Genomic DNA, 21,696 nt, shown 5'->3' on the forward strand with positions numbered 1-21,696 from the left:
GGCCACCGCAGCCTCGACCTGCTGGGCTCCAGCGATTCTTCTGCCTCAGCCTTCCTAGTAGCTGGAATTACAGGCGCGCGCTACCACGCCCAGCTATTTTTTTTTTTTTTTAATTGTAGAGATGAGGTCTCACCAAGTTGCCCGGGCGGGTCTTGAACCCGCGGGCTCAGGCAGTCCACTGACCTCAGCCTCCCAAAGGCGCGGGATTACAGGCTGAGCCACCGAGCCTAGCTTGTCCTCGGTTCTTATACTGTGTTTTCTCTCTCAGTAAATGGCACTGTTTTTCCTACGGTTTTCAGGCAAGTATTTCAGACACTGACTTTACCTACTCCTCCTCTCACCTTCGATATCCAGCCATCATGAAGAGCTGTAGACCTTACTTCCTAACATCTCTCAAATCACTTCTCTTCATGTCACTCCTATCTTTTCTCATTATAGAGAAAACTTGACTTAATTACCTTAAAAAATTTCCTTTAGATGAAATGAAAATGCTTTAAACCAAAGGGTGAGACTTTTATTGAGTCAAATTGTAATTCACTATTCCTCATCCAGGAATTTTTTTTTCTTGCTTTTTAAATCAATCTTGAGGGAGAGAGAATAATTTATAATGAAGTAGAAGGTAGAAATGGGATCAAAGGATTGGATAGAGAGATTAGCCTTAGCAAGGAAGAGAATCATTTATGGGTCTTGTAGCTGGCCAGGGCTTTAGAGATTTGGGTATTTATCTTAAATACATTTAGAAGTCATTGAACCAGTGGGATGACATGCATAGCTTTGCATTTTGAAAAGTACCATTCTGGCTGTAATACTGGTGACACATGTGGGTGTGAGAAAACTCATTATAAAGGTATTGTAGTAGTTCAGAAGTGAGAAACTTAGAGGAATAAGATGAAGAAAAGTTAATGGGTTCCAGGTTTTGGGGGTAGATAGGTATGGGCAATAACAGGAGAAGTGAGTGGCAAAGGTGATTCCTGGTATTCCTGTGTGGCCAATTGACTAAGGTTAGCCATTTGCTGAGATGGGGAATGATAAAAAAGTACAAATTTGGGGATAAGAGAAGATAACTTGGGTTTTAATATGTGTTAAATATACATATACTTGTAGGCATACAAATACAATGTTTCATGTTCGTGGGTTCCACATCTGTGAGTTCAAGCAACCTTGAATCGAAAACATTAAAAAGAAACCAACACAAAAATGTCTATATTGAACATGTACAGACTTTCTTTTGTGTGCCATTATTCCCTAAGCAGTACACCATAACAACTATTTACATAGCCTTTACTTTGTGTTAGGTATTATAAGCAATCTAGAGATTTTGTTTTATTTTTTTTCTGTTTGCCTGCCTGCCTGCCTTGCCTTCCTTGCCTTTCTTCCCTTCCTTCCTTTCTTTTCCTTTTTTTTTTTTTTTTTTTTTTTGAGGTGGGGTTCTCTGTTACCCAGGTTAAAGCACAGTGGCACTTTCCCAGCTTACTGCAGCCTTGACTTCCTGTGCTCCCTCAGTCCCACCTCAGCCTCTCCAGTACTTATAACTACAGACACACACCCCACCACACTGAGCTTTTATTTATTTATTATGTATTTAGTTTTTCATTTTTATTTTTTATTTTTTTGAGATGAGGTCTCACTATGTTGCCCAGGCTATTTTTTGTAAACACCAGGCTTGTCTTTTTTTGCCAGTTTATTAGCTTTCTCTATTAAATGTATAGGAGTTGTTCTCTTCCTCTCTTGTATAAATCTTTCAGAAAGAGGGTTGTAGCTATTCTTTTTAAAATTATGTCAGAAGACAAACATTTCTGATAAAATAATACAGATTTAAACATTTTAAAGACAAATTTTAAGCAGTTGCGAAACAGTGGGCTAGTTCATTCTGTTCATTAATGCCTAGGCTCAGTCAACATTTTTCATTGTCTGAGGCTTAGGTTTTGTGGTTGTGTTGGCTCTCTAGAATGATGGTATGTCCTTGAAAACACAGGCACCACACCCTGTTTCCCCATCTTTTCCCAGTAAGAAGGCATTTATTGCAACATAGTTTCAGCTCCATTTTGTTATATATACGATACATGTTTTGGTTTTTTGAAGCTTGTGGTGGATACTGATTATGAACACATACAAAATTTTCAACTTGTTTTCTTTAACAGAGAAGTTGTTCTTGGATTACCTTTGCCTCCTGATTTGTTCAGGTGACCGCACACGGAGGGCATGGATTTACAGAGCATTAAGGAATCATCATAGGAACTAGGAATGACTTATTGTAAAATTTGTTGGTGGTGGGTTTTCTGTCTCATTTTAGTATTTTTGAAATACATTATCTGTCTTCTAGGAGTAATGTCTAAATCATACATTGATGCTTTTGAGGTATTTTAGAAATATATGTATATAAGGACTTTTTCTTTTTAATTTATATTAGTTTCATAGTGATATTTCGTAGTTAAGCAATAAAAATAGAAAAATAAAATTTACCTGAATAAGCTTTACTACCTCATGACAAACCAGTAGATGCTTAAACAGTAGGATGAGTTAAATACTGTGCCACTGTTGTCTTTTAAAAATTACCAGCTGAGCTTTAAAAGAAGCATGTTTTATAATTAAGTGCCACCTGCCTGCTGTTATAGAGGTGCCCAAAGGAACAAGAGTAATGCCCCTGCTTTTCAAAGGTTCTGGTAACCATTAGTTAACAACTGAAGAGAAATAAAAATAAGTAGGAGATCAGATATCCTCTCCTTTCTCTCATATTTGCACCTAACATCAGGTGCCTGCCCCGCCAGTGTATGAGAATGATTACGAAGCCTAAAGCCCTTGGCAAAGGATGAATAGCAAGTAGAGACTGGGGAAATAGAGGAGCAAGCATTTTCGACTCTTTAGCGGTCTGTCATATGTGAAAGGGTGTTGTAGAGCAGCATAATGATTAAGAACGCGATCTTTGAAATGAGAACCTGTTGCTTCACTAGCTGTGTGCTCTTAGGTATTTAACCTTTGACTCCTTTCATGAGTCTTTTTTTTTGGTTGTATCTTTTAGTGTTGTTTATGAGGGTTTTATGAGCTCATGTGTGTAAAAGTACATTAACCCTGTACGAACTACACAATCGTACAAGAACCCTGTACGATTCTTGCACAATCAGTAAATAGTTCCTATTGCTGTAAGTGGGATTTTTGTAGGACTTGCAGGAAATAGATAATAATAACATTTGAGTTTATGTGTGATTATACTGCATATAATGAGATAAGGAGAAATGTAAATTATTTGATTGAATTAGAATTTAATTGCTTTCAATATTGATAAATGAATGTTGTAAGTATTGAAAGTTTGAATGTGTTAATCTTCTAAAATACCTGTTAGCACTTCGAGCATAAAGATTACATAGTTGTTCTTGTAATCTTTTCTTTGACCAAATGCAGTGCTGTCATTTAAAATTATATTTTATGTATACAAAAATTGCATAGTATTGGGTTGAAAGAAAGCACAATGAACAAGTGGTAAGATGTTTAAATACATTATTAGCTTACTTTGCTCAATATATTGATTTGCATATTGAAAATGAAAAGTAAATAAATAAATAAATAGAATATGTATATTAAAATGAGAATTTTTAACAGTAGCTAGGAGGGTTTACTATCTGATCCAGTTCGTTTTGTGGATTCAATGTCAGATTACCATCATTTTCAAGATAGTATTATCAGGAATATAGAAATTATTTTAAATTGATACCTGACATAGGAATTTGGTTCTCTTAAGAAGTCTGGTTTTCATAGCTATTTTTTTAAACTTGACTTTTACCAGATGGAATTACTATCTTTTAAAGATCCTGCATTGTAATAATAATTTGGACAAATAGCACTTGAATTTTGTTTCTTTGTATACACCTGTGTACACATATGTGTGCAAACACACACACTATTTTCTTTTTTAAATTCTGAATTGTAAATTAGCATTACACTGAGGGAAGGATTCCTTTTGTCAGACTAACTGATCTGATTTGGTATTATTATCCTCTTATCTGTGCCTTTTATTGATTGATTTTGGAGTTTCTACAATAATATAGACTAAATTAAGAGAAAAACAGACTTGACCCAGTAGTAGGGGATGTTATACATAAACTCAGAATCTCTTGATGTAGAATAGAACACTTAGGCTACTGATTTGAAAGTTGGAGATAAGTGCTTAAATAGTTTTTGTGATTCTCAAGATTAACAAATGTTATAGTTCTATTCTGGTAATTTATCTCTTTATAATAATATGAGGAATAAAAATGATTGTTGTTAAAATTAAGAAATATTCTGATTAAATCAAGATTGATAAATTTACATATTTTTATGGAATAAAATACTAAAGTTAGGTTATTTCTTGATTTTAAAATTCATAATGGAGCCAAACAAAATTATTATGAAAATGCTTGTATCATAACACTCAGTAAAGTTTTTTGTTTACTTTTTTAATTAAAAAATTGATAAAAGTGCATTGTATACATTGTTCATCCTAGAATCAAGTGTTCGTCAAACATTTGTGGCTTATCCTCATCCCTCCCCAAAAGGTTTTTAATTAGTGATGCAGAATATTTGTCATCTACCAAATTAAAACCTGCAGGTTTGTAAACTTGGCACTCAGAGAAAGAAATAGGTGCCATAAAATGATTAAGTATTGGCATGTGTATACCTGCTGTCAAGAAATAAACTTCCCATATGTTGCAGTTTGGCAGACATGCATCTTTAAAATGTATTGAATGAAACTGTACCTGCACTCTTTATCTTTTTTTTTCAACAGTACATCCTATTTGTGCCTTTAGGTGATTATTTTTGCCTCAATTATTTTTACAGATATACTCAAAATCAGATATAGTTGAATGGTGGTACTTTTTACGAGTGCAGTAATTGATCTAATTGAATAACTCTTTGAAATGCTGTTTGGCCCTTAATACCAATGAAGAAACAAAATTCGTCTATTTTGAAACATTTAATAACTTTATAAAAACTTGAGCCTGAGACACATTAATTTTTCACATTTTATCACGTCATGTCAAAATAATATCCCCCAATATATGAGAGTATTAAAATAAATTAAAATGAGTATCTCAATTATTTTTTAAAAAGTAAATACTTTGAGAACTGCATTGATGAAACATCTGAACTTAAAATGTGTCCATGGATTAACTCAACTAAATCTTATTGCATGGAATACAGTTTTTAGAACCCTACAATAGTCAGATCAGAAAATTTGTCCTTTGCACAATTACAGATTTCCTTAAAATTGATAATAATGTTTTATGTACATTTAGTTGTATATCAAAATGGAAAACTAAATCTGAAATGAAGGATCTTTTGACTGTCTTCATTTCTTAAAATATGTTGGAAATATATGCAAATACATTTTGTTGGCCCCTAACATAAGACTTGAACCATTGATTTATGCATGCTTATTATTGCATGTTAATACACAGAAAACCCTTATACAGTTTCATATAGATTCTTTTGGGATACCTTTTTTATTATATAATGTTGTAGTTTTAAGAATTATCTTCTTCAGAAATTAAAAAAATATTTTTAGAATTTCTTTATGTGATGAATTTTAACTAAAACTTGTCCTATGGATGAAATCAGTTTTAGCTATACATGCTTTTAGCAACATTTACAGATTGCACGTTTGGAAAAAAAAAAAAGTCTTTTCTAGTGTAGTTTACGGTGGCGATACCTGCCTGCCTTTTCTTTTGCTGCGTTGGCACAGGCGTTGTGCTTATTTTGTTGTAAATGGTTCCAGTATTTTATCAGTTCACTAGGCTGGAACTGATGAGAGGTAATTAGGTGGCTGTATTTACAGCTTGAGTAAGAAACTCTCCAGTGATTGAACACAAACTCATTGGGAGGAGGCACAGGATCAATTCTCAACTTGGCAAGACAGATCCCTACATACACATCCTCCAAGTGCAAACGACGGATACCTAAAGAAACTTTAAAAATCTTTTCTGCCAGATCTCCAGAAAAAACATAACCAGTTCCAGAACAGAAAACAGGATAGCGTTCACTTGGGTAGAGGTCTGGTGGCATGTACCACTTGCTATCTTTGTTTCGATTGGGTGCATATCCTCGCATTAGGTAACCAGTAAAATAGTTATGTCTAGGAGGCAAGTCTGGCTTTAGTAACTTATGTATTAAATATTCAGTGTTGACGAACATGTCACTGTCAGTTTTCATAACGTAGGGAATATGTGGACAGTATGTTGCAACCCAATTCATGCCCATTAGTGTTTTAATGGTCAAATTATAGTATGTATCTAAGTATTCCTGTTGAATTATATCATGATACTGTCTGCTTTCTTCCAGTATTGCACGTTGAAGATAGCCATTTAGCTTAATACTTATACCCAACAAAAAAATTCGTGTGATTTGGATACCAGGTGCTAGACTTTCATTGCCCCAAGTTTGCCGAATAGCTCTTCTAGCTTCTATTTGTCCAGGCTCTGCAGCTATTAGTAGTATTAAAAAGGGGCTTTTCTCCTGGCATTTTTCAGGCTCATTGATAATATATTTGAAATGGTAAGAATTTGAATGTCCAATACCTTTTTCATTGTAAATACTTCCATTGGCACTAAGTGTGTTCTCCAACCCTGTAACTCCTTGTGGTGATAGGTCTGTGTTATTAGAGTTAGTTGCTGTTTGAGGCCTCAGGGTTTGAGGGACCATTTCTTTCCAAATGTTCCGAAAGGAGCTGTGATTTGTCTCACTTTTTGTAGAACGAAATCCTCGGAAAGTGTATGTCACAGGGTTTTCTTTGAATCCAGTTCTGCCTGGCAGCCAGTCATGGTGATTGAAAAACAAAAACATAGCGAAAAGAAACACAAGAGAAAGTATTCCAATAAGATGGGTACGGAACAGGGACCTCTTGGCATTCCAGGTCATCTTTGCAAAGCAGCAGTGTCTTCTTCTCCACTGAAGCATGTTGTAAATGTTCAGTAATGCTATGTGAGATAGTGGTGATCGAAAATGTTTTCTTCTGAATCAGTGCTATTCTTTGGCAGTCATTTTTGAATTCAGTCACATTGTATTCCTTGTTGTCATTCTGTAAAGATAAAGCATAAAATTTACAAAATGACAAATCTTACAACAAAACCACCTGAAAGGAACTTTGGAGGCTAATAAAATCAAGGCAAATAGGAATTTCTTAAGCCTATGAAAATATGATAACCCAGGAATGAAGCTTACAGTTTGTTTTCCCTTGGCAACATAACAACAACCCTGAGAACAGGATTAATTAAAAAAAAAAAACAACTCTTTGTAGCACAGGGAGCATTTTAAAGAAAGGAGGTGATGGACTAATTTTTTTTACATTTATTTCATTGTCTTGTTGATCATTTAAAAGTTCATGTTAAAGATTTAAAAGTTGCGTGCATGTAGAAGAGAAAAATGTTACTAGATTCATGAGAAAGACTGTGTAAGAAGGCCTTGAGAGGTGGAAAATTTATTGGCATTAATTAAAATCGATTTGACATACCGTTGGTAGGATGGTGCACAGTCACCAGCCTTTTTTGTAAAATGGTCATGTATCAGTTGTGGGACAGACGGTGCAAGGTTGATTATGGCAGAGTTCTGTTAGTCACAGTACACTGCTTGGCATATTTCCATTGGCCCCTACTGTGTTGAGAAAGTCAATGAGAAGATGCACCTGTCAAAATTAATTTTCAGGGTCCAGTAACTTCAGTGTAGGATTTTTAGACAGTAATAAACGATGAACATTTTCAAGTACTTTTCTAATTTTAACCTTGCACTGCAAATAAGAAGTATTCAGGATATCATTGTTCTTACTTAAACTTAAGATTGCTTTTATTATGTAGTGCAGTTATCTTTAATTATCTGTGGCTTTGGTAGAACACTATCACATATCTTGGTTGTCTCTATGTTAGAATTAAACCAGTATCTAATTTTAAACCAACTATTTCAAAATTTAAATTTCACAAAATATATTTTAAAAATTCTTGAGTTATGTAACATTTTAAATATGTAGACATAGGATTTGTTAAATTTTTAGAATTTCTGATAGCACAACAGTTAGAGCCTTTGGATTTTAAAAAGGTTATGAGATGCCAATATGGAAGGTTCATGATCCTTATATTAAGAACTAGATATGTTATCTTGCAACAAGATTTTCAGTGCATAGCACAAACATGTTCATATTTGTTCTTAGCTTTTTCTTTTCTTAGTTTTTCTGTACCAGGTTGTAGGGGATGTAGAGGTGGACAAAGAGCTGTAGTTTGAATTTCATTGAAAGAGAACAAACTTTTTGGGCAAAGGAAGTAATGAATGTGTAATTTTAATTTTTCCAACTTTATATTATGAAAATAATTTATTTAAGCAAAAGAAAACTAATTAAAAATGTTTAATGTAGGAGCACTTGTTTACTTGAAATTATAGTATATACATAAATACATTTGTGTTTATTAAGCCTGATATTGAGAGATTCATGATTAATAACATGAATTTTAATTATTTTTAGAAAGTAGAATTTACATGGAAATATTTATATAATTGAATAGAACATAGAATGAAATGCACATACATAACATGCTAAGCACTTTGAAAATATGATTGAAAGTGTTAGGAATAAATGAATGAAAGTATTATTCTAGCAGCAGCCACTAGGGGGAGCAAGAAGGTGGGAATTTGAATAAATATCTAAAGCTAACAGCATTTGAAAATTTCTAGTTTTTGAGATAACATAGTACATTTAGAAGTTACAGTATTTCTCACATATAAAAAATTATTTAATCATTTTCAGAGATATGGACAATGTTTTTATTAGTTTGAAATTTCAGAAGCATGTAATCTTATTTGCTATTTATTAAGAGTTTCTTTGCCTGAGTTTTAGTTCTACCTTACTATAATGAATACCAAGGCTATTCATCTTGCCAACAAAAAACATCATTCTGCTGTGAACTAAGCTGAAAATAATACAGCTGAGCATTCTGATTTATAAACTCATTTTTTTTCCTTTATGTACTTGCAAATCGTTGACCATAGATGTGGGAACTATTTTTAAGTTTTTTATTTCAAAATGACATATTTGGTAAATATTAGTGATTCTCCCCTTCCACTTTATAAAGAGACTAGTAGATATAAAGGTTATGTGTGTGACCTTAAAAAAGACCAAAAGTTGCTTTTTGCATTTATTTAATAAACTGTCCTAAGTACTAAAAAGATGAATATATCAGTTTTCTGTTGATACAGTAACATTTGGAATCTAGTTGAAATTCAATCATTTAGATTTTTTTGAGAGTTTAAATTTGATGTTTAAGGAAGAATAAAGATCAGGTGTTTTAATGAATGTTTGAATAAATAATTGAATAAATGAATGAAGGAAAATATCATAATAAGTTGTTATTTTTATGAAAACAATATACCTGAAGTGATGGCTTCAAAGTATTTTAGTGTTATAGAAAACAGCAAATTATTGCATATTGAAATCTAGCAAAAGTGCATAATTTTGGCTCTAATAAGGTTTTATAACAATGCGTGATAGAGATGCAGCTAAATTTAAACTTCATGATATTTGTATGTTTGTAAATATTAAGCTGCTGAGGCTTAAAACCCATACATATCTATTTGATAATCTCCCACTGATAAATGAAGCGCATGTGTCTAGCCTTTAAAACATTCTTTATTAAAAGTTTCTCAGCTCTTATAATTATTCTGTTAAAAAGAAAATCAAAGGAACTATTCCTCCTTTTATTAAGTGAGAAAATTATTCTCTATTCGTTGCCTGTTGTATTTTAATTCTTGAAAAGTGAGAAAAAGACAAAAAAGTTAAAATATTTTGATGTACCAAATATCTGCACTTTTACATTTTCAGAATAAAATTAGCTTTATTTTTTTTTGGTTCTGTTTTTGAATCTTTTTTTGATGATAGTATTTTCAAGTTATTAATGTGTATTTATAGATTGAAGTTCACTGGAAGAATGTTACTGTGAAATGAATTTGTGCACACATGCACACACACATACACACACACAGATTTTATCATTTGGCTCTTAAAAGTGTTGATATTGTTAGTATGTTAGAACAGTCCTAGATTTAAGTGATGGTTTAATGGAAAAACGTGTACGTTTTCATTTAAAAATGTCTATCTTATAAAACTGTTTAATTGGTGATTTTAACTTTGAGAGGTAAAGGTTGATCAAGAGGGACTTGGAGATTTTTACAACCATATTCTTTTTAGTACTATCTGAATTTAGTTTTTATTAGAATAAAAATTCATGGTTATGAGTGAGAGTTGATGCTGAAATGTAATAGAGCCTGGTAAACTTCTTCAGTCATAGTTTTGGAATGCAGTGCTTACATACGTGTTGCAAATGTTTGCCTTTTGTGATTATTAAATAATAGTTTATTGAGTTATGTGAAATGGGGGAAAATCAAGATCTTTGATTTGTAAAATTTTTGAATTATCTGAATTTTTGAGCCTTGAATTGCTAGTCTAATGATTGTTGCTAAAATAGTTTATTTGACTTATCTCTGCCCTGTACACACATATAGTGGAAGTAGTTCATTATAATATAGCCTGGAAGCACATTAGCTACATTTATATTTAACTTTCTGACCTTTATTGCTAATTATGGATATTTTAGCATCAAAGTATTTTTATATTAGGTTTTTGAATTTTACTTTTAAAATGATCCCCTGGAACAACCTTAAATGCAGTCACTTAGAATCAGTCTGTTTATCGAACATAAAAGCTCATGACTTCAAATAGTGAAAATTTTATACAACTATTAAATATGTCTCTTTGTTTAAAGTTGTACTCATGGACATTGTAATAACATGAGAGTCTATTGTAATAGTGTTATACATAAACTCATACTACCTTATGTGATCCTATGCTAATGCTTTCCTTTTAGTATCTTCTTATAGCTTGATAATACTTAAAATTTGTTGATAGTTTCTTAGGTTTGTTCATTATCTTCATTTAGGGAGATAGATATTGGAATGGAAGCTGTTACATTTAAGATTTTTGCTTTAGAAGGACTTTTAAAAGAACTCAATATTAAGATTGCCTTTGATATTACTTAATGTAATATCACTGCATTGTCTCTTTTGATAGCCATTTTTAAGAGAGCACTTTAATTTACTAGATGAAAATTCACTATGACCTAATTTGACAGGGGATTGTAAAGAGCTACAGATTTTTTTTTTTTTTTTTTGAGTTTAATTTCTCAGAGAATCCTTTAAGCACATTTTGTTGTTATTTGCCCTTCCCCTCTTATGTCTATAATCCGGAATTATTCCAAGCTACATGTTTAGCTGAATCAAGCAGTGACAGCCTGTCTTCTAAACAATAGCAAATTTAAAAATCATATATTAAGAAATCCTTTCATAGTTTCAAGGGCAGTAAACTGTATAAACTTGCTTAGGTATTAGTGCCTCCAGGGACGTACAAAAACAGCACATGTAAATGAATATCATACACAAGATATCGACATACCTTTCTTGGTCAGGCCATCTATGTGGAGAGGATTATGCCCACTGAAAATACTTTTGGCACGCCATCCCTTCAGCAGAAAAGATGCTATCGAACATGCGCACATCCCCCAACAGTCTGCCTCCTGCGATTGCTTTTCACAGTATCCAAAGTGTCCATCTGTCTGCTTGTCTTCGAGTTACCTTTCTTGTTCATATGGATCCTAGTCTTCTGAAATTTTCTCTTTATTTCATCTTCTCTGTCTCTTGTTAAACAAAAGAGCTGTAGTTGTCCATTCTGTTAGGAGCACTGTTGACTCTTCCCGACAGTTGATGCATTGAAGCTTTTTACATCTGCTGTTTTCCTGGCTGGACAATGCAGTGCTGTGTTCTCTGCTCAGTATCCATATTTCTAGTAATAACACTGAGCTGCAATGTAAAGCAGCCGGAGCTAGAATGTAGTGCTTCAATTATATTGGAAAAGAATAGGATTTACCTCTCTTCTTTCGTTGTTGCCTGGCAGCTGGTGGAAGGATTTTGAGCAGTTTTACTGGGGTTTTAGTCTATAATATGAAATCCATGGCTCCTCAGCTGCTGCACAGGCAGGCAGCAGTTTAAATGTGGGCTTGACAGATGCTCTCTCTGACAGAGCAGAATTTAACGTCACTGCTTGGCTGAATCCCACGTGATTGTTTGCATTCGTTTTGACTAAAAACCTAAGGTAGGGAGAAGCTTAGAGATTTTGCTTCTATGTGATACATTATATATGTATATTCAGAACAAGTGTGATGATGAGTGAATAATACGAAAATGGGGTGATTATGAAATGAATGGTTATGATTTTTTTCAGCTTATTTCCTTTTTTTTTTTTTTAACTTAAGTATAGGCTTTCTAAAGGTTTTCCTTGTTAGATGCTGGTTATCATGTTACTTACATGTTGTTATCGAGCATAAGCAATCTAAGCTTTTATATGTAACTAGGTGTGATTTAACCCCTTCACTGCACTCCTCTTTTGAAGTTTTTTGTTTTCCTCCCTCAAATTGCTCTGGTTTTACTAATAGCTAGTTAAAACTAAAATATCAATTATCTTTGTAACTTAGATACATTCTCCCTTACCTTCCAGTTTTCTGAGCTTTATATAAATCAGCTGCCGTGGTTTGCATGATGTGATACAGCCCACTTTTTTGTTCTTATGTGGTCTTTGGTGTTTTGAAGATAGTAAACTTTATTTTAAATCACTTTGTAATGTTGGTATTTATTTTTCCTTTAAAATTACATGTGTCTTAGAATTCAACAAAATGATATAGTAGTCATAGCACAATTGCACAGGGTATTCTTGGTGGGTAATGAGATTTTACTAATTATGTTTACTTATTCTGATTTTTCAGGATGATTTAGTAACTTACCATCAAGCAGATAGTGTAAGCACTACATACTTACTCTGAAATCTTTCTTAATATGATTCATTTCCTAGGCACTTTGGCAACTTGCTTTTTTTTTTTTTAATAGCCTTAATTATTAGGTTTTCCTCTGAGACTCTAGGGACAGTAATTAAATCCTAGAAATTTATAGTTTTGAAGCTTAAGCTGTATATTTTTATATACTCTTCATCTCATCTGTCTCTCCAATAATGTCTGGTATTTTAAATATATATAGATTTATATTTTAAAAAATTTGTCCTTATTACATTTTTGAGCTTTGCTGATAAAATGTGCTTTATAGTTCAAGAAACCCCATGATTTTTGGAGTGTATATGACTCCTAGAAATGTTACAAAGAACATTACAGGGGAAAAAAAGAGAATTTTATACATTGGAAACCTAAGACCTAGAGCTTTGACTTCTCCTAGTTAAGTTTGAAGGAGAGGACTACAACCTGGATTTCTTATAGTCCTTATATCCACTCCATACTGTAATGATCACTTTAAAAAAAAAAAAAACTAGATAAACTAGTAAACAGAGTCATGCTTAAGAACCTACTTAAAATAACTTATTTCCAAAAGTACAAGTGGATTTTTATAGATCAGTATTTGTTGGTGATTCCTTATATAGGATTTGACTATGAAGCTCACAGTAATGACCATTTATTTTGAGTGTTTACTAAAAGTCAGATTGTGTTCTAAGCCTGCCTGGAGTGTTATATAAATGATTCTTTTTTCCCTTATAATAGTTTTATTATTGTAATACCCTTTCAAAAGGTGAGGAATCAAAGTTGTTAAATGATTAGCCCAAATAAGCTAAATAGTGATGAGAAAGAGGCCACACTGGGATTTGAAGCAGATTATCTAAATTCTTATCCTCTTAAACATTATACTATATACATGGCACTGCTGAAGAAATTGTGGAAATGTTTTTCTAACACTGGCAACAGCATATCCAGGAATCATTAATAGAATTATAAATGAATGCACTTTATTCATTTTTTTCAACAAATACATATTGGTTAACTACTGTATATCAACATTTGCATGTAGGCACAGCTTATTAAATATTGGAGTCCAAAGATGATTTAGACATACTCTCTACCCCTTTCTCCAGGGAAGGATACAACAATTATTTTGCCAGTTCTTTTGATTGAATTTTTAAAAAAGTCTCCCTGAGTTTATAGTGGATCTTGACTGTTAGGAGAACTCTATGGGTAACTTACTCATTAGTGGTTCCCTTCAATTTGGGTTTAGTCCCTGAATTTCCAGTCTCTTTTTTCCCCCTCAACTATGCTTACTATGGGGCAAGTGTTTATACAGCAAGAAACTCCTAAAAATTACTAACAAAAGGTGCCCACGTACCTAACTAGAATTTTCTTCAAACTTTTAAGTACACCCACAATCTGTTAAGTTTAAGCTGGTTAAGTACTTGACATAAAGTACAGAAAAACAGAGCAGACATGAGCTAAAGTTTCCTTTAGTGACTTTTTCTAGCAACCTACATGTTTCCAGTCAAGAGAAACAGTAAAAATCTTATGACAGGAAAGCTTGTAGAAGTTCTTCCTTTAGTCTAGTTTCTTTTAACATCTGAATTCTACGGTTAAACTAACTCAGTAAATGTGACAGGTTTCTTTGTCACACTCAGCATACTGGCAGCAATTTTGTTAAGTTTTATATTTATAAATGGCTTGTAATTGTTACTTGCATAGGTCTATTTTTAATCTTATAACATGTCCCTGATGGAAAAAATAAGTAGCCATTACTACATACATATTGTCTAGAACTATCCAGGTTGGTTTTAGCATTTTCCTATACATGTCTAGGATAGCCTAGGAGCCAGAATTTAAAGACAGAATTTATAATGCCTCCTAATTCTCAGTTTTTACTGGGTATGTAAGTAATTATTTGTTTATATAGTTAATGGTGTTTGAATGATTACTACATGATGTAAACCTGCTATTCAAGTAGCTCATTATCTAATAGTAGCTCATGGAGTTATATAATCTATCCATCCATTCATCCTTGGTAAAAAGATTGTGGAGGGCAGTTCTATTAGGGTAAATTATTTTCATTTAATTGGAATGAGAACTATTCTTGAGTAATATGAGAAGGGAGACATGAATATGGTCTTCCCTACTTTGGTCTTCATTCTTGTTTGTGCTTTAGTAAGAATAGTTGGCTCCCAGGCTGGACACGGTGGCTCAAGCCTGTAATCCCAACACTTTGGGAGGCCAAGGTGAGTGGGTTGCCTGAGCCCATGGATTCAAGAACAGCCTGGGCAACTTGGTGAGACCTCATCTCTACAGTAAATAAAAAAAATTAGCTGTGCGTGCTTGCGTGTGCCTGTAGTTTTGGCTACTTGGAAGGGTGAGGCTGAAGGATCTCCAGAGCCCAGCAGGTCAACGCTGGGGTGACTGTGAGTTGTGCCCCTGCACTCCAGCATGGGAGATGGAGTGAGACTCCCAACTCAAAAAAAAAAAAAAAGAATAGTTGACCCCTGAATTCAAGAAATTTATTTTAGCTGATACTCACCAGAAGAAATAGCTATCTTTTTCAAAAATCTTAATGTTTTGAATCGGGTGTACTTTTCTCCATACCACTCTAACACTCTTACTTGATACAGTTATTTAGAGACCAATTTTAGTTTTATTGAGGTAGTCACTAAATAGTTTTGCATAGCAATATTTGCTTGGAGTTTTTATATCTTGACAGTTTTGATTTGAAATCAAATTCAGTTTTTTTTATTACATAAAATATTTGAACAAATGGCTTATTTTTGACTATTTAAGAGTAGTAAATCGTTTCCGTTTTGAAGGAAAATTATTTATTAAATCTTGGAGTTTTCCCCTGAAGTCATGAGATGATTTGTGAACCAGCTTTACTTCTTTGAACTCAAAAAGCAAGAGTTAGCCTGATTGCAAATTAGCGATCTCAGAAAAACACAAGTGTCAGGGTTTGCCTGCCTTAATTTTCTCCTTCAGTTTTCACCAAGTTGTGCAGCAGATATTCAGGTTTTTGAAAAGAACTTCTTTTGACTTGAAAACAAAGCTAAGTTAATCTCGTTTGGAACTAATTATAGACGCCATTGTTTTAATTCATACAAGCTATTAAAAAACATTTAACAAAAGCAGTGATTTGGCATATACTTTATTATGCCTGTATAGTCTTTGGTTTCTCTGTAGCACAGCTGTTTCAGTCAGGAATACTTTTGATTAGAACCATGGCTCTCAATGGAAGCATTATTGAGGATACTACTACTTTCTGGGTGCTGTTCTAAAAGTCTGGGGTGTTTCTGGTTAGTGCAGTGATGGAAGGGATTGTAGTGTAAAGGACAATCTTTGTGAACAACAAAAACTGATTCTGTTCTGAGGGACTTGGGAGGGTCCCATTGGATATTGGTATAGGTGAGAGACTTCTGTAATTAAATTTTAAAAATACTTGGGATATAAAATATATTGTGCAATTTGACATGCATTGAATTTTTCTAGGAATGTAATTACAGTGTACATTGAGGGAAGCTTACTTTGTTCTGAACTTGGTCAGTAGTTGACCATTTCAAAGAATCAAATGATGTTCATAGTAATTGAATCACCAATACAGTATACCAGTCTAAGTATTTGTAATTATTGTATTCACTGTGACTTTATAGGTATTAACATCTGGTTAGTTCATTATGTCTTCTGGTGTAGTCAAGGCTTACATACGGAAATATATATTTTTATCATGAATTTCTCTTTAAAGGCTCTTGTATTAGCATATTGGATTAAAAATGTATGTGTAGATTGGTTATGTTACCTATGCATTTCATTTCAGGTAGTTAGAGGTGTTGGTGTAAGGTATTTCTTGTATAAAGGGGTTCTGCTGAATTTGATAGGGCTGTAGCGCCCACTGGATCAGTACCTTTGAAAAAATTATTTCAGGCACCTTACTCCTCACTCCCTGCAGGCATAATATAATACACTGTTGATATTTAAAGTCACTAGCATAGTTAATTTATTAAAAGTATAGCATTTTGTAAACTCAGGTAGATATAAATATTGCAACTTAAAACTCAAACTTTGTGAAGAAGCATAGCTACTCAAATACACATTATTGGTGTCAGAAAATATTTATTTTAATAACTATAGTAGATAAGAAAAGAAAGCAAACATTAGAAGTAAATAGAATGTTTTTTCAAAGGACTTTTTTTGAAGAAAGAAACACTGAGCATACTTGATTCTAAAATCATGTAGCTGTCTTTAATGTGATTGGTTGATTGGAAATAAGGACTTCGGTGTAAAGAAACTTTGCAAAACAGAATAGAGACATGCAAAGGTTGTAGGATTTAAAAGAGGTAATGTTTGACTTTTAGGGTTTGATAATACTCCCTTTCCCTCAAGTTCTTAGACTGTGTGAGGGGTTCACTTATATTGTAAATAATATATTGGGTGTTTTTTGAGCATCTTTTATGTACAAGCTACAGGGAGATGTGAAATACATCTTAAGGTGTTTTTCTTTCAAGGAATTTATAACCTTAATAGATACTTAGATTATTATAAAGATAACAAAATAACTGGAAATAAATGTTATACAGCCATTTAAGTTTTGTCCTTATGTACAAAGTCTTGTGAATTTCATTATGGCATCACTCAATTTCACTGTTTTGCTACTTTTAAGTCTTTTGCATTATACTTGTTTGTATTACTTTTTTTCTTTTAATTTCTTATGCAGTTCCAATATTTTCATTGCCTTTAAATAAGATACAGTGTCACAGAAAATATGGTAGTCAAGATTTAGCAAGCCAACATTTTTTTAATGAGAAACTTTGTTTTTTTGTTTGTATCCTCCATTTGTCCTTAGTTATTTACTGAAGAATATTTGTTTATTTTTCATTAATGTCCTCATAATTGACTTCTATCTTCATTTTCTTTCTTATTTTTTACATAATTTATCTTTATTAATACTCCCAGAATTTATAATACTTCAGAACATTTCAATGTTGACTGTTTTATTTGTATTTTTCATGTATGGGTTTATGTGAGGTTTCAGGTAGTTAAGTTCGTACAGGTCTCTGTTTTAGTGTAAATTCCTTAGTTAATTTATTGAATCATATCAAGTGTTTTATTTTAGAACTTGCAGTATTGTTATTTCCCTCTCTACCCATCTTACCAGTAATTAAAATTCTGTGATTCACCAAAAAACCAAATTCAAACTGAATTCTAAACACGTACCATTTGATAGAAGGAGCTGGTATGGAAATATGTTTTTATTCACATGTATCAAAAGAAGAGCCATCTTTTTTTGAAGAAACCTATATTAGATTATGTCTTCTACTTTAATCATTTAATTGGACATTCAGGTTGTACTACAATGGTATTGCTCCTAGTGAAAAGGTATTACTTATGTTAGAAAAATGGAACTTCAGAGCAGAATTAGACCTTTGAGGTCATCTAAAATTGTTTTTCCTCATTTTACAGATAAAGTAACTAAGACCCTGAGAGGTTGTGAAGATCCACACTTAATGTGGTAGCACTGTGTTAGAGACTAGATCTGAGCTAGAACCTAGATCTCAAAACTTCTAAATCAATTGTCTTTGCACTGATAAACACTGCCTCTAGTTACACTGGTATATTTATTCTTTTAGTCTATGGGCCCATTAGTTAAACAAATGATTCTGTGGACCATCTACCTTATACGTGTCTCTCTGCAATTATAAAAATAATTCTGCTAGTTTTAAGTGAAGAAAGATGGTGCCTTTATTAAACGTCAGAGAGACACATAAAAGGATTATTTGTGCCTCTTGAAGATATTTGTGCCTCTTGAAGATTGTTATATTAAAGGAGACCACATGCTTTGGATTGTCACTAATTGCAATTCTATGATAAAAATATTTCAACTACATCCATATAGGTGTCATTTTTTAAATCAGTAGATAAATGAGAAAAAGGACATTTTTTTCAGTATGCAAGGATACTCCTTTTAAAGATTTTGTGACCTGCCTCACTCTCCTTCACTCTGTTTTGATTCAGATTTTAATTGCTGTATTAGTCTGGGTTCTCCAGTGAGACAGAACCGGTAGAATAATCTGTTCCTGTATCTGTTGATAATTTACGTAGTAAAATCTCTTTATGTATGTATATATATACATAAAGAGACTTAGTATATTAGTTATTAGTATTTCTTAGTATATTATATATCATACGTGTGTGTATGTATATGTATATAGTTTATATTAAGAGATTCATTATAAAGAATTGATTTACACAGTTATGGAGCTTAAGAAGTCCTAGAATCTGCCTGCAGTCAGCAAGCTGAGAGTTTATTCGCTTACTCTGCCATTTTTGTTCTCTTCAGACCTTTAGTGAATTGGATGAGGCTTACTCTTATTAGGGAGGGCAATCTATTTTATTCAGTCTGCCAATTCAAATATTAATCTTATCTAGGAACTTCCACAGACACGCCCACTCAGAATGTTTAACCAAGTATCTGGACACCCCTTGGTCTGTTCACGTTGACTTATAAGATTAACCATTAAAATTGTCTTCATTCATGTTACTGCCAGCTAGAGGAATTTACATCTGACTCAGTGACATAGCAACTGTTGTAGCATGTTAAACATTTTATAATGTGTTTAGCGTATCTGTGGAGATATAATTCCCCCAGTCCTTCTTAAGTAATTAATTTTTATCAAAATTTGTATATACTTATCTCTCTTTTTTGTGTGTGTTGCATTCACTTTTGAACCAGTTTAATTTTCAGTCAAATCATTCTAAGGAAAGATGAATGGAATATTGTATTAATTTAACATTTTAATCAGTGAATATCTTCTTTGTAATGTTACTTATTAGCACTGTGTATTCCAGTTATTTCTGTGACTTTAAAGAAAATAAATATTGTATTCCCAGGTCAAAGTTTAGTTATTATGATTAGATTTGGGTATGTATAGAATTTTTCTTTTTTTAAGATTAAAATACTTAATTTAGGCCGGGCCCAGTGGCCCAGCACTTTGGGAGACCGGGGCGAGAGGATTGCCTGAGCAATAACCTTCCTAATGGGTTTGCAATGGTGTCATGTGTTATTTATTGACTTTTCCCTAACAATAAGTCCAACATATTTTTATGTTCTCTAGAGAAATGTCTGTTCTAGACCTCTACCATTTTTAAATTGGCTAGTTTAGTTTACGGTGCTTTTGAGTTATAGGAGTTCTTTGTACAGTCTGAGTACTAATTTCTTATCAGATATTTGATTTGCAAATTTTTTTTCTAGTTCTGTGGATTGGTTCACTGTGTTGCTATGTCCTTTAGACAGAGGTTTATTATTTTGATGAAGTTTAATTTTTTCTTTTGTTGCCTGTACTTTTTGTTTCATATCCAAGAAATCAGTGCCACATCCAGTGTCATGAAGCTTTCCATCTAAGAGTTTTATAGTTTTAGCTCTTAAATTGCGGTGTTTGATCTATTTTGAGTTAATGTTTGTATGTGGTATAAGGTAATAGTGCAACTTCATTCTTTGCATGTGGTTTCCCCAAAACCATTTGTTAGAAAGACCGTCCTTTCTTCACTGAGTCATCTTAGCGTCATTGCCTAAATCAGTTGGCAATATATGTGAGAGATTATTTCTCGACTTTCTGTTCTGTTCTGTTGATCTTTAGGTCTGTCTTTATGTCAGTACCACACTATTGATTACTGTAGCTTTGTAATGAGTTTGTAGTAAGTTTTAAAATCTGGAAGCTTGAGTTCTCCAACTTTGATCTTTTTCAAGATTAGTTTGGCTATTAGTCCTTTCAGATTTATGACTGAGGATGAATTATTATTCTATTTCTTCAAAAATGTTGGAATTTTGATAAGCATTGTGTTGCATCTGTATGTTGCTTTCAGTAGTAGTGAAATCTTAATAGTATTAATTTTTCTAGTCTATGAACACAGATATCTGTCCGGTCCAGCTGGGGTTATTGGAGAACCTGAAGGAGGAGACGTGAAAGGAACACAAGACTCCTTTTGCTACAAAGGGAGGGCACCAGGGATAGTCCCCGAGTGGCCCCGATTCTCTTTATTCCATAGTTCATATACAAGCACAATACAATCAGGCATTCAAACTTCTTTAATCTTTATCATTTAACTTCCCCCTAACTAAGAAGTGTCTGTACTTGGACCCAGACTGTTCTTCCAACACTCCCTATTTGATCTGTCCTTGGCCATCACTTTCTGTACTCTGTAAGCACATACTATTCTTATCCGGATTCTGTTTTTCTGGGTAGATAGTTTCATGGTTTAACTATTTCGTCCCCAACAGATATCTTTCCATTTATTTGCGTCCTTAATTTTTTCAGCAATGTTTATTGTTTTCAGTTGTATGGGTCTTTTTTCTTCCTTGGTTAAGTGTTTCATTCTTTTAATGCTATTGTAAATGGGGTTGTTTTCCTAATTTATATTTTGGGTTGTTCATTGTTAATATGTAGAAACACAACTGGTTTTTGCATGTTGATTTTGTAACCTGCAACTTTTTGGGATTTGTTTATTATAAGCTTTTTTGTGTGTCATCTCTAGAGTTTTCTACATATAAATCCTGTCATCTGCAAACATGATTTTACCTCTTTCTTTTCAATTTGGAGGCCTTTTATTTCTTTTTCTTGCCTAATTGCTCTAGCTAGAACTTCCAAAACTATGTTGAATAGAAATGGTGGGCATCCTTAATTTGTTCTTGATCTTAGGGGAAAAGTTTTTCAATCTTTTACCATTGAGTATAATGCTAACTGTGAGTTTTTCATACATATATGTATTTTTTATTAAGTTAAGGACTCCTCATCCTCCTCCTCTCCTTTTTTTCTTCTTCTTCATCTCACTCTGTCACCCAGACTGG

The 21,696-nt window shown here is 33.0% G+C and overlaps 2 protein-coding genes across 2 annotated transcripts in view; one reads left to right on the forward strand and one right to left on the reverse strand.

Annotated features, from left to right (window-relative positions):
• Positions 1-21,696, forward strand: part of CDC73 (cell division cycle 73) — a 124,550-nt gene that overhangs the window by 46,000 nt on the left and 56,854 nt on the right. The gene's annotated exons all lie outside the window — the stretch shown is intronic.
• Positions 4,413-12,089, reverse strand: B3GALT2 (beta-1,3-galactosyltransferase 2). Its single transcript, XM_008066646.1, has 2 exons — positions 11,462-12,089; positions 4,413-7,051 (listed from the first exon to the last, which is right to left on the reverse strand). The coding sequence occupies exon 2, from the start codon at positions 6,928-6,930 to the stop codon at positions 5,662-5,664; it is 1,269 nt and encodes a 422-aa protein (XP_008064837.1). The 5' UTR covers positions 6,931-7,051; positions 11,462-12,089; the 3' UTR covers positions 4,413-5,661.

The sequence above is a fragment of the Carlito syrichta genome, unplaced genomic scaffold (genome assembly GCF_000164805.1).
Source record: "Carlito syrichta isolate Samal-C Ts95f unplaced genomic scaffold, Tarsius_syrichta-2.0.1 Scaffold309069, whole genome shotgun sequence".
NCBI lineage: Eukaryota > Metazoa > Chordata > Mammalia > Primates > Tarsiidae > Carlito > Carlito syrichta.

Bases quoted from the DNA above. Each gene is read 5' to 3' on its own strand.
- B3GALT2 (XM_008066646.1), bottom strand. From the start codon at position 6,930: ATGCTTCAGTGGAGAAGAAGACACTGCTGCTTTGCAAAGATGACCTGG.